The following is a 12,486-nucleotide window of genomic DNA, read 5'->3' as shown; positions in this document are numbered from 1 at the left end:
CGCCGGTTATAAAATGCAAAGATTCCAACCAATCAAATGTCAGCTTTGTTTTGCGCATTAACAGCGTAACGATACACCCTGCGCCTTATACATTGCTATTCTTATAAAACGACGAACACGCTATAAAAACGCAATATTAATCCATTGAATTAATACTACGTTAACACGTTTAAAAAAAAAAGTCATCTACGCCAAATTAAACCAATCAGGCGAGTAAGGCAGAAATGAAACTTATCAGATAGAACTCTCCAGAGATGTTATATAAGAGATTCGCTATAAACATGCTCGAAAAAGTTTTGACATTTTGACAGCATACGAGGTACGACTTTGTATAGGGTTTACCCCTACCATTAGCTGAAACTTCGGCCGGAGCTCTGGGCCCACATGGGAACAGGAATGGGAGCGCGATAGAACGTAACAGAGAAGCAGATACACGAAGGAGAAGATGGGTTCGTTAGCCACGCTTAGGGTAATCGAACGCGAGCGTGTTTCTCACTTCACACTATAGCATCTTTGATCTGCGCTCTTGCTCGAGCGCTCTCTGCATACGATTCACAAACGAATGCAGCCGATTCGACTACGCGGACTTCAACTGACTCTCCGACATCATCATATTCCTTCGTGCGACCATCGTTTTTCAATGCATCCAACGTTGCCTGGTTACTGAGCGAGGGTGGGGGTTGAGTATACCTGCGATGGTGGAAACGCTGGGCGGATTGATTGATTTGAGATGCGGTTAAAGGGTAGTTTGGCGAGGCGTACCAGTCTGTCATCAGGATAGGCCAGGATCTAAAGAAGATGGTCCCTGAAGCCTTCACTTTTTTGGAATGTGAAAGGAATTTTTTGGTGGATTTTTTGGTGGATTTTTTGGAAACTGGTAAAACAATAAATTCTGAATATTAGTGTAACCTTTTAGACCAGCTGAAGCAGAACATTCGTGCATGTCCTTTCTGTGCATGTTATCCGACGTAGATGTATTTCATTCTTTCTTGGAGGAACGGATTGACGTAGAGGATATGATAAAAGTAAATCTGGCCTTGTTTTTGGAATGTTCTAGAGTTAAAGTATGCAAATTTGGGGAAAAAATCCGACCATAATTAATGTGTGTACACAGAAGAGCAAGTCCATTGCTTAGTCATCGTACTATAGCTCAATTCACAAAAGAGAAGAACTCTGCGGCTAGATTATAGTGCATGTATTTGGATGATGATATTGTCTTCACGACTCAGCTTAATTCGCCACTCACTATGCCACGTCGGACACTCACTTCCGGGATTCAACGAGATACTACGGCACTAGATGGAACACTGACAAGCGGCCGCTATGGTCACCGTCTTGAAACGCCAGTATTCGCGCAATGGTTCGGGCAGCAACGTCGAGTGATGGTCCGACTCGCCCGCGGGTTCGTTGTCGGCGCGCTTGGTGAGGACGCGTACCTTATACGGGATCTCTTTGCAGCTGAAACCGCGCCAGCATTTCCGGCTGTTAATGCTACGGTTCTGACAGATCGCGTTCACAACGTAGCGTGGGAAGTGCGTGTTGCCGAGATCGAGCAGCTCGTACTGTTTGTGGTATGGCAGAGGTAGGGCAGAGGTATATAGACGAGAGAGTATGGATCAGGCTAGTAATAGTAGTAATAATAGTAAGGTTAGCGTTAAGGATCAGGGTTCGCTGCCACACGCAACTCTGCGTTTACCTTCGTTTGGCAGGCGCAAGATGACGGATACTGGGCGTAGAGGTCCGCCGATAGATCACGCCCGAAGTCGGCGGTACGCTTACGGGCGCTCGATTTTGTTGTCTGATGCCGTGTTCGTCTTATACGAACGTTGGCTCCTGCTCGCCTGGACCGCCGTCCCATATACCGGACACCTGCGTAGTCCGAAGGCGCTTCTGCATAGTTCTTTTGAGAGCTTCTAGAGGTTTGACTAGCCACGTGGCTCAGGTGGTGTTGTGCCCACTCATACATATGCCATCGATCGATGGGTCGGAAGCAATCAATTGTAGGCAGTGGCATTCTGCGTGCTCCTAGTCCATCGTCCTCTTCGTCGTCTTCGTCGTCATCAACGGCGATTTCTTCGTCATTCTCCTCGTCGTCGTTAGAAACGGCGGCACCATTGTAAAACCTCAACTCTTCATCATTCTTGGTGTAATATTTGCTTGCTTCCTGCGATGGTTGCAATGTGTGATCGTGTGTCGCCCGGAAATGGTTGTTGATTGTGGTGTCCGTGATGATTTCAGCGTGCTTTAATTTTCCGTGGGTTGGGACAAGAATCATACCTATCAGTAGCCCGCATATGTTCAACTATAGGTAGTGAAATCAACGATGTTAGTTCAATTATGACAAACGATGTTATGCGCCATGCCAACTCACTGTAAGCCGCATTGTCCTTGCAACTTTGCAACGTTGTAGCTGTTCAATGGTGAAAACTCACAAAACATCAGTCACCCCAGGCGAACGATAACGTTGCTTACTCTTAGGACATCAACAGTAAACTATATAAACTAGCTATACTATATGAGAATTTTCAGACGATATGTGAATTGAATGTACGCACTCCTCGACCGCCGACCACCGACTTTGAACGAGGTACTTTCACGCAAGACGCTAACGATGGTATGAATGAACGATGTAGTTAGAATTCAGCATCCCATTTATAATTTATGGCTGAGTTGCAAGGTGGTCGATAAATTACTCCCGTTCAAACTGTTGCTACGGGCTACTAATGGATGCTAGTTAGACGAAGTTTAGAAAGACGTTGTCACCTGGTTCCCACGCAACCTACACATTGTGGGCGACTCAGTGTAATGATATCGGCTTACACATGTACTACTTTAGCTTATCCAGTATTTTAAACGTTATCAGAACGTGTCAATTGTCATTATTCTGAACTCAACAACACAATAACAAGTTTGGGATATTGTGTCTTAGTAGAGCGATAGTTTCTTGTCTGCTTCTCAGTATGACAAGTTATGTTTAAATTTCAAAATCGATAACATATCGGAACCGAAGGAACCGAACAAAGGAACCGAGGGCTCATAAAGAAAGGTGACTCAATCTGAACTAACAGCCTTGACTATAGTCTTCGGCGGGGGTTTAAAAGTGAATAAGTAAGACATGAAAGCATGACTCATCCTTGTTCCCCCTATCTCCGTTGATAGAGCGGTCGGTATCCCTCGTCAATGTCACGCAGCTGGCCTGGAGCTGAATCCCGCGACCGGTTGTCACGCAGCCAGCCATGGTTTCGACTCCCGATACCGGCGTGACGAGGGGCTTGGCGCGGGACCAACAATCCCGCCCGTAAAAACACACCGTTACAGAAAGCAACAGAGATTGACATTGTCTTTGGTGCAGGCTACACGACCGCTCAACGGTTGTTGCTGAATAAGAAGAAGAAGTCCGTACAATGAGATTAAAAAAAGTCTATACAACTAAGACAATTCATTGACCGGTTTAGACAAATGTGTTAGAAAAAAAACTATCCCTGAAATCCTTGTAAATGGCAACACCCGTAACCGTCGACTAGCTTCAATATTCTACACGTGTTCATGTTTTCTCCAAATTGTTAATAATAATTCTACTCTGCGTGTTAATAATTCTACGATTTTTTAGGCTTTCATACCGTCCAGCGATACCAGCTGCGTGGGCTGGCGAACCATGGCTTTTACAGGTTTGTGAACATGTCCGTAGACACGTACGTGGTTGAGCTTGGGCACAAACAGCTCCAAATAGGGCCTATTTCTAAGTAAACATGCATCGTGGACTTTGTAAAAGTCTACGAAACAATGTTGGGTGCATCATTGTAGAAAATAGAAACAGACAAGGCCGCGCAGAACTCGAGCTTCCCTAACCGCGCTCAGAGCGAGCCATCGGAGGAGAAAATAGAGGCAAAATCGAGGTTTAACATGACACTCTCTGCGCGGCCTGGTCGGCCTCGTAGTGAGAAGCGAAAACAGCACTCGGGCAAGCCATCTCGCCATGCAAAACAAAATAAATTTCATAAAAAATATCTGTCGACAAATTCAAATCCGCAAGTGGGTTGTTAGTTCGATACTTCAGATTGTTTGGCCCAAGCCCATAATCGGTCTGGAACATATAGCTGTTGAATGTGTACAGTCCGCCGATTTACAACTCTCGTTGTTATGCTGCTTCTCTTTTACACTTTTTTTCACTCCATAACACTTTTTCATCCGCTCATGAGCGTTATACAAGCCCCATCAAATTTCCAGAGAGCTTGTCATTCGGCCAAAGTTAAATATTAACTCAATTCTGCACGCCTCGTGTTTATTAGTTCATTCTCCTTGGCTTTCTCTTGCCGACCATCTGGTCTTCATATTCATATTCACCGAGCGAGCAGAAAAATCATCTCAAGGCAACCTTGTAGGGAGGGGCGAGATGGTATGTATTCGATCGTCAGCATCAGCGTTCTCTGTCTGGTATACACAGAAAAGGGATGGAGCATTTTTACGTTTTCTTTGTTCCATTCATTTGATTAAATGGCATGAAAGATTTCAATTGCTCTTTGAGGCTCAATGTCAATTTTTTGGTTACATTCTACATACCTTTGCGATATGATTGTAGTAATGGAAAAGTGTTAATTAAAAATTGACCGTTCGATGAACTTGATTGAAGTATACAATGAAAATAAAAAAGAACAGAAAATCAGAAATAGAGATTGAAAAGTATATAGAGACGACCTTCAAACAAAATAACACCTTCAAAGTGGCACGCCACAGTGGGCTAACGTACGGTTGAGCTCCACTAAGGACCTTGCGCAAGGTTGAAATAGGTTACCATCCACAGCCAATCGGAAACCATGCCAAATTAAGTCAATAACTTTGCATGACACTATAACTGAAGTTTAGTTTGGAAGACCAGGGTTTCAAGAGTTCAACAGCAAATTTAGTTAGATTGATGCTATAATGCCATCAATAGCATAATGTCTTTAGACAGCCTTGAAGCGCAAACTGTTACGTTTCAAATATTTCATGCACAGGATAATGCAAAACGTGGCGTTTTCTGTGATATTAAAAGTACTTCATACTACTTCAAGCAACGCACAACGTTTGCTCTCAACGCTGCTCAACGTGGCTAGAGGATGTGCTACTAGACGATTCGAAGTACGATGTAAGTACGATGGTACGTACATTGGTAGCAAAACTAAATTTTGTCTGCCGTTTATGGTTAGCGAGCAGTTGACAAAATCATACAACCATGATCCACCCAATTAGTCCCAATATGATTTGAAAACAGGACGCATAGTTTACGAGCGTGTTCACTAAGTTATGCGGTTCAATACCAGAGGGCGCTGCTACTAGCCCAATTTGTACATTGCATCGGTTAGAGCCCGTTTGTTTATTTATTAAAACGATTATTAAAAAGTCATCATAAATGTAAGCTTGCACGCCATGGAGATGGCAGCTGAAGTGTCGGAACAATACGTCGGAGTCGGAACAAAACTATAACGTAATCGAAAAAGTTGCAACGTTGGCTTTATGGGGCGTTCAACCCATAGGAGAAGCTGTTTCAAAATTTTATCAATGCTTAAGAGCTTTTTCACTCTTTCTTTCTCTCTTTCTTTCACAGAAATGTTTTAATGGACATTTCTAATGGGTTTTGTTTGTTAATGCAACCCTTTTACTTTCTCGACGCAGAAGAATATGTCCGAAAATTAGCTATTGAAAGATACAGCGTACGCCAACCATACTTGAAGTTGTCGGTTTTTCATTTCATTTCAGCTTCCGTTCCTTAGGTAACTGGCTAAGCATAGAGAATGATAATAAATCATGTTAATCTACTAAAATTATTATATATTATTCATCGAAACCAATAATTTGTTGAAGTTCAGCAGTAAAAATATTGATAAGGGCTCCAACCATATATTCAGAATTTACGTAACATGGGTAAACACAAAACCCATGTAAAAATACTTTGATTTCAAGGCTAATAATACAGGGTGGTCAAAAATGCGTGCACTTTTTCCTTTAGTTATAAAAAAACGGCTGAATATTTTTTTATGCTTGAACTTTTATTTGAAAAATAGATTCTTCACAGATATGTATAAAATACTATTTTGGTTGCAGAAAACTGGGAAATATGATAACTTATTTCCAAGCGTCAACTCATTCGTGAAATGAATTTAATTGAAGCTCATTTCCTCCTCGATGGCTATGTTAATAAGCAGTATTGTGGGTCAGAAAACCCACACATCGTGCAAGGGAAGCCAATACACCCACAACGAGGGACTGTTTGGTGCTTATTTTGGCTGATTGGTTTTTCGGCGAAATTGAAGCTGAGAACTTGGCGCTACGTGCCATACAGCAACAGCCACAATCGATATTTATGTCTTGCGAATAAATCAGCAACTATTGACAACCTCAAGACCCAAATTCAAGTTGCTATCATCGAAATACGACCAGATATAATCGAAAATGTACTCAAAAATAGGTCCAATGGGCTACTGCCAAACCAATCGTGGTGGACAATTGACCACAATTGTATTTTATACAAAAATTAAAGAATCAATCTTTCAAATAATAAATACGGCCCGGTCCGTTCTTGTTAGATTAAAAAAAAATCTTTTAAATAAATGTTTAAGCATTGAAAACTATTAAGCCGTTTTTGTTTTATAGTCAAATGAAAAGTGCACCCTGTACATCTGAAGGATAATTTGGCGCCATTCTATTACAAAAAAAAGGCCATGTTATCGAAGGGATCAATTGTTTCAAATGTTAAATGTGAATATACAATAATCCGAATAGCCATAATAGATAAAGCAAAGTTTGTCTTTCTTTCTGTATCCACACACCAATAGGCCGTGGTTACTAATTCTATACATCATCTAACATATTCGACTGAGTTTTCTCTCATGCAAAGCTGAATCAACAAATAGTGTATTGTCCTCAGACGCAGTCATCGAGTGTAAAGGCCACCGACAAATTGACTGCTCCACAGCGAAGGCTCTAGGCCGGCATTAAGGTTCGGTAATCGCCTGGCATAGTTTATAAATACGAGTTCGCTTCAGCGGTCGTGGTTAGACTGTCCAAATCCATCGCGCGTGAGCGAACTCAGAATACGGTGAAAGCAACCGACAGTCGGCGAAGTTTTTTCAGCGTAGAGCGATAATGGGGACATAAAGGCTGGTTGGTGAATTCAAGTAGTGCAGTGAATTGCAGTTAAATTTTTGTTTCTTCACTAATATGTTTTGGGGCGTACCAAAACCATACAAACAAAACATTCCCACAAACAAAAACATTCCTAGCAAATAAGTAAACAGATAGAAATCATGTCAACCGCCATAAGTCCAAGTACTTTTTAAATTTTTCCTAAGTGTGATAGTTTAAGCTGATTTTGTTGCTGATTTTTGAAAGTGCATGTTGAAAACCACTCCTTTCTTCACTAAACGATGGAGAATTGGTTTAGTTCGGGCGAAAGGCCCGTAGTGGGCAAAACTATCCCAATAGGTGTAGTTTTAACGTCAGTCACTATGGTTATGTGTCTAGTAGTGGCAACCGCAATTGTGATATTGAAAGTGAGACGGACGAAGATAGTCAAGATGATAAATCAGATTCCTGGCCCAGTTTGTCTACCATTAGTTGGAAACGGACTGCAAATTAACGTCGGATGCAAGGATGGTAAGAAGGTATTAAAATATTTAAAGCGGATGTTGCTTAAGGAAACGATCACACCGGTGTATAAAATAAAATGCTCGTTTGGCGTTTTAGATCAAGTTCATAAATCGTCAATCAATCGATCAATCGTCAACCTTTTGTACTATAATGCTGTCCAACGTATAATGTCGTCAAGCAAACATTGTATTATTGTACTGGGATACAGTCTCTTCTAGAAGTAGGTGGCCACATGAGCTGTATTGAAGCTCAATCTAATCTTTTTGTGTTGATTTCCAGCTGATAGAACAGTTTTCATTGAAATATTTCATAAACGCAGTGAATTTTAATCATCTATGATTGTTGTAATTTTTTTTAAATCCACAAATATTTTTTTGATCGTTCGTTATCTAGGAACGGATTGAGCTGTATTTAGAATTTAATAATCATAACTCGAATATTTATCTGTTCCAAACGATAAGAAACAGCATAAAATTCTTACTCGATTGAGTAAATTTTACGCGAATGCAGTAAAATTTACTATATCCACATCAAAGAATTAAATCCTCAGACGGGCTCAAAAACACAGCACCTTTTTAAATGTTTATTTGTGTTTGTACGTTACAAAACTAATCGATCCAAATGGTCTAGTCGTGGTTTAAGCTGCGCCCAACCGTGTTGATGAACGTAGTTCAAAACCGTGTTGAATTTGGGGCTACGAGTAATATTATTTAACATGTCAAACATATCACAAACGAGTTGATGACTTTCGCAATCGACCAATGGGCTTTCCATGGCATCATTTGGCTTTCTAATTTTATTTTCCTTTTTCTATCCAACGTTTCCTCTCGTTTAACCGGTTGATGTAGCCACCTGGTTACAACACACTACGACACCACTGAATTGAAATAAGCGAAGTAACGGGATGAGGTTGAAATCGCGCAGAAGAAGAGGTGTAGACGAAAATGAAGGAGAAAGAGGTGCACAAAAAGAAGAACGGGGGGTGAATAGCTAGTAGAAGGAGAAGAAATAGAAAAAAGAAGAAGGAGGATGAGAAAGAGGAAAAGATTGAGTGGGGAGAAATAGTGGGCACGCATTTTGACTACAACTCTTCGTTGCTTCGTCAATAAAGTAAATAAATCCGGTTCGTTGGGGCTCAGTTCATAACATTAACTGCTCTCTCTTTCTTTTCCATTCTACTTGTTACATCGCTCGTAAAATACCTTGGGTATTTATAGTTGCCTTCGTTTTATTATTGCTTGCTTCCGATGTAATAATATTAAATAATAGTAATACTATTTTACGTATCACATTTTCATAGAGTTGTTCGATCGGATCATTGCTTCCCGAAAGATGTACGGTCGTCGTCAAGGCATCAGTCGCGTCTGGAATGGTCCTATCCCATACGTGCTTATATCCAAAGCATGCGCAGTTGAGGTAAGCTAAACAATAATAATCGAGCCTATCGAAAATTGCGCACAGATTCATCAGAAAGCAATATATTTTGTATTGACGCATCATGTTAATGATCAACAACGCATAAACATACACTAAGAATTAACAGAATAAAATAAAAATTAGCTGCCAATAAGATACGTGCTACCCAGTGCAGTGTGACGTGAACAAATGTTAGGACCTGATCGTAGACTGAAATAAATGGCAGTCAGCATAACATTGAACTGGGACTAAAAAGTGGTACAACTGTTCATGACATATTTCGCTTCACAGCCAATACTGAGCAACCCCAAACTGGTGGAGAAGAGTAACGACTACGAGTACATGAAGGACTGGCTTGGTAACGGGCTGCTCACGTCCCCCGGGCATATCTGGCACCCACGTCGCAAGTCTCTTACACCAGCGTTTCACTTCAAGATACTGGCTGATTTCGTGACGATCTTCTTGAATCAAGCCGAAGTACTGATTGAGAAGCTTACACAGGCGCAATTGCATGAAGCTAACGGATTTAACATTGTACCGCACGTTACACTCTGCGCGCTGGACATTTTCTGTGGTAACTTTACTTTGCGTCCTATCCTTGAAATAAAAAAAACTACAATTTATTTTCTCTTTGGTCCGTTGATAGAAACTGCCATGGGCTGTCCGGTATATGCACAGAAAAATTCGAACTCCGAATATGTACGCGCACACAAACAGTTAAGTATGAATTAAGATTGCATGTTAGTGGTACATGATGTAAGCTCTATAGTCATTTATTCTCTTACCTTCAAAATCTCATTTGTTTATCTTTCTTTCAGAATTGGGCAGATTATTCGCAATAGACTGCAGAAGGTATGGTTACACCCAGATATTATCTTCAAGCGAACTAAAGAGTTCCAAAAGCACCAGGAATGTCTGAAGGTGCTGCATAACTTTTCCGACAGGGTGGTGCGTGAGCGCAAGCAACAGCTTCTAAAGCGAAAGGAAACTGTGGACAATAATAATAATGAAGACAGCCACTATGGCAAAGAAGATGGAAGTCGGAAGAAGCAGCTTGCTTTTCTTGATTTGTTGCTCGAGGGCTCAGGGCTATCGGACCTAGCGATCCGGGAAGAGGTTGATACATTCATCATCGGAGGCCATGACACAACGGCAGCAGCCATGGCCTGGATACTTTTCCTAATCGGGGCAGACCCAGTGATCCAGAACCGCGTGATTCAGGAGATTGATGCAGTGATGGATGGAGATCGCAAGCGGCGCCCCACGATGCAAGAGCTGAACGAGATGCGGTATCTAGAATGCTGCATTAAAGAAGGCCTGCGTCTCTTTCCGAGCATCCCTGTGATCGGTCGTCGACTAACAGAAAATGTGCTCGTCGACCACTACACTGTACCGGCTGGAACCACCGCAATGATCGTTGTCTATGAGTTGCACCGTGACCCCGAAGTATTTCCTAACCCTGATAAGTACAACCCGGACCGATTTCTGCCAGAGAACTGCAGCGGCCGACATCCGTACGCTTACATTCCATTCAGCGCCGGACCACGGAACTGTATAGGCCAGAAATTTGCCATTTTGGAGGAGAAATCGGTTATATCAGCCGTGTTACGAAGATTCCGCATTGAGGCCATCAACCGGCGCGAGGACGTCCTACTTCTCTGCGATCTAGTTCTACGACCGAAGGACGGCCTGACGGTGCGGCTTCACGAGCGAGATTAGCCTCTGGGCGCTCTGGCGCAGAAGGGAGAGAGGGGTAAAGTAAAAGAAGAGCAGCAGAGGGCAATAACAAAAGAAAGAAACGGTGAAAGAAAACACAATATTAGCGTGCATTAATTCGATTCAGTATTATCTAACTTGGCGTTTCTTTGGCAAAACAGGATTGGTTTGGGATGTTTTCGACTTTTTTATAAACACGGATATTCTGTTGAGCAACAAGAAACAAATGTGGCATATGCTTGTCTAGGTTACAATCTTCGGGCAAATAAACTTTAACGGAATTAGGTATTTTTGCGATTAATAAATAATATGTGGAAAAGTTAAAGAGCTGAACTACTAGGAGTGTAGCAATTAATATTCAATAGTAGTAACATTCGATGTTTCTTCGATACTTTCTTAGCCATTTGATCGAATGTGTCTCAAAATGCACACATGACGGTTCCAAGCGGTGAGATAGTTAGCACTCGGTTGCTCGGTTCTGCGACTGAGCAGCCTGTGGAGCGAGTGTGGACGTTGCTCATCTTCTATATATAAAAAAATGGTTTTTTTGTCACCCGTCTGTCTGTACCGCACTTTCTACAAAACTACTGAACCAATCCGCGTGAAATTTTGTACAGCGTAGTTTTGTGACCCCGGATTGTGAATAGGAAAGTTTGGCCCTCCCACACTTCTGGGGAGGGGGGCTCCCATACAAACGTAACGTAACGTAACGTAACGTCCAAACGTTTTCGAGCAAATCGAACCAAATTCGGCAGATGGGAGTTTTGGGGAAGTGGAAATGTTCTGGTAAATGTTTGATACCCCTCCCCTCTTTACAAAGGGAGACTTCCATACAAAATCTGGGTTAATGTCAGCAAAGCTCTGATAATTTTCAAGCAATTTGAGCCAAAGTCAGGTGGTGCGAGTTTTGTCATGTATCCAATGGAAAGCAAAAAGGGAAGCCGATTGGATACGACACCGGGAAACGGAGGAGTAACGTAAGGTGGGGATGGAAACTGAACGAATAAGTCACTGGGAAGCCCGATCGTCTGAAAGGTAGGAGTAACGGGAAGCGAAAAGAGAAGCTTATCGGATACGTCACCAAGAAGTCCTCTGAAACGCCTCCCAATCGAGAAATAAGGATGAAATGAGGCGCAGCGACGCGCGCCGGGAACAGCTAGTTGGTCTTCTATAACAGGGTAATGCACTAACTCGCAAGGCTGAAATACTCATGCATTACTTCGGGGATGATGATATTGAGGTCAATGCTATACATCACGATGCTTTAATCCGTCAAGTATTGAGAACATACCAGGATGTTCAATAAGTTTGGAGCCTTGCTGCTACGAGCCTAATTTCTATTTGTTGTATTGGTACACTATTCATATGAACGTATGTGAAGTTTCATTTCGATCCGTCCAACCATTTTGTATCGATGTGTCACAGTACGCTTCCGTGCGTGCCCCCGGTAATAGAGCAGCAGGTAACGCTCGCCATAGGTAAGTAGGTAACGCTAAAATTACAGTACGTAACTCTAAGATATAACAAGCATCCTTACTGCTAATGCTACAATCCAAGGAGCTCGAACAACAGATCTTCGTAATGGCTCAAGATACCGATTGTGCATACCGATAATAATATCGATCCTCTATTGTTTTAAAGGAAATGAAAATCGTTCTCTGATATAATAAATCGCTATAATCAAAAGAAAAAGAAACACGGACAATACACTTGAGATGGACACTCCAG

General features: G+C 41.9%; 1 protein-coding gene across 1 annotated transcript; it reads left to right on the top strand.

Moving 5' to 3' along the window:
• The first annotated feature begins 7,484 nt into the window (after positions 1-7,484).
• Positions 7,485-10,761, top strand: LOC128273269 (cytochrome P450 4c3-like). The gene is made up of 5 exons (XM_053011208.1): positions 7,485-7,632; positions 8,927-9,042; positions 9,334-9,616; positions 9,689-9,758; positions 9,861-10,761. The coding sequence occupies exons 1-5, from the start codon at positions 7,485-7,487 to the stop codon at positions 10,759-10,761; spliced, it is 1,518 nt and encodes a 505-aa protein (XP_052867168.1).
• Positions 10,762-12,486: the final 1,725 nt, after the last annotated feature.

This window comes from Anopheles cruzii, chromosome X (genome assembly GCF_943734635.1).
Source record: "Anopheles cruzii chromosome X, idAnoCruzAS_RS32_06, whole genome shotgun sequence".
In the NCBI taxonomy this organism is placed as follows: domain Eukaryota; kingdom Metazoa; phylum Arthropoda; class Insecta; order Diptera; family Culicidae; genus Anopheles; species Anopheles cruzii.
Note: the sequence above shows the minus strand (reverse complement) of the source record. Positions and strands in the feature narration are given on the sequence as shown.

Bases quoted from the DNA above. Each gene is read 5' to 3' on its own strand.
- LOC128273269 (XM_053011208.1), top strand. From the start codon at position 7,485: ATGGTTATGTGTCTAGTAGTGGCAACCGCAATTGTGATATTGAAAGTG. The intron at 7,633-8,926 runs GTAAGAAGGTAT...ACATTTTCATAG, and splicing joins TAACGTCGGATGCAAGGATG to AGTTGTTCGATCGGATCATT. The intron at 9,617-9,688 runs GTAACTTTACTT...GTCCGTTGATAG, and splicing joins CGCGCTGGACATTTTCTGTG to AAACTGCCATGGGCTGTCCG.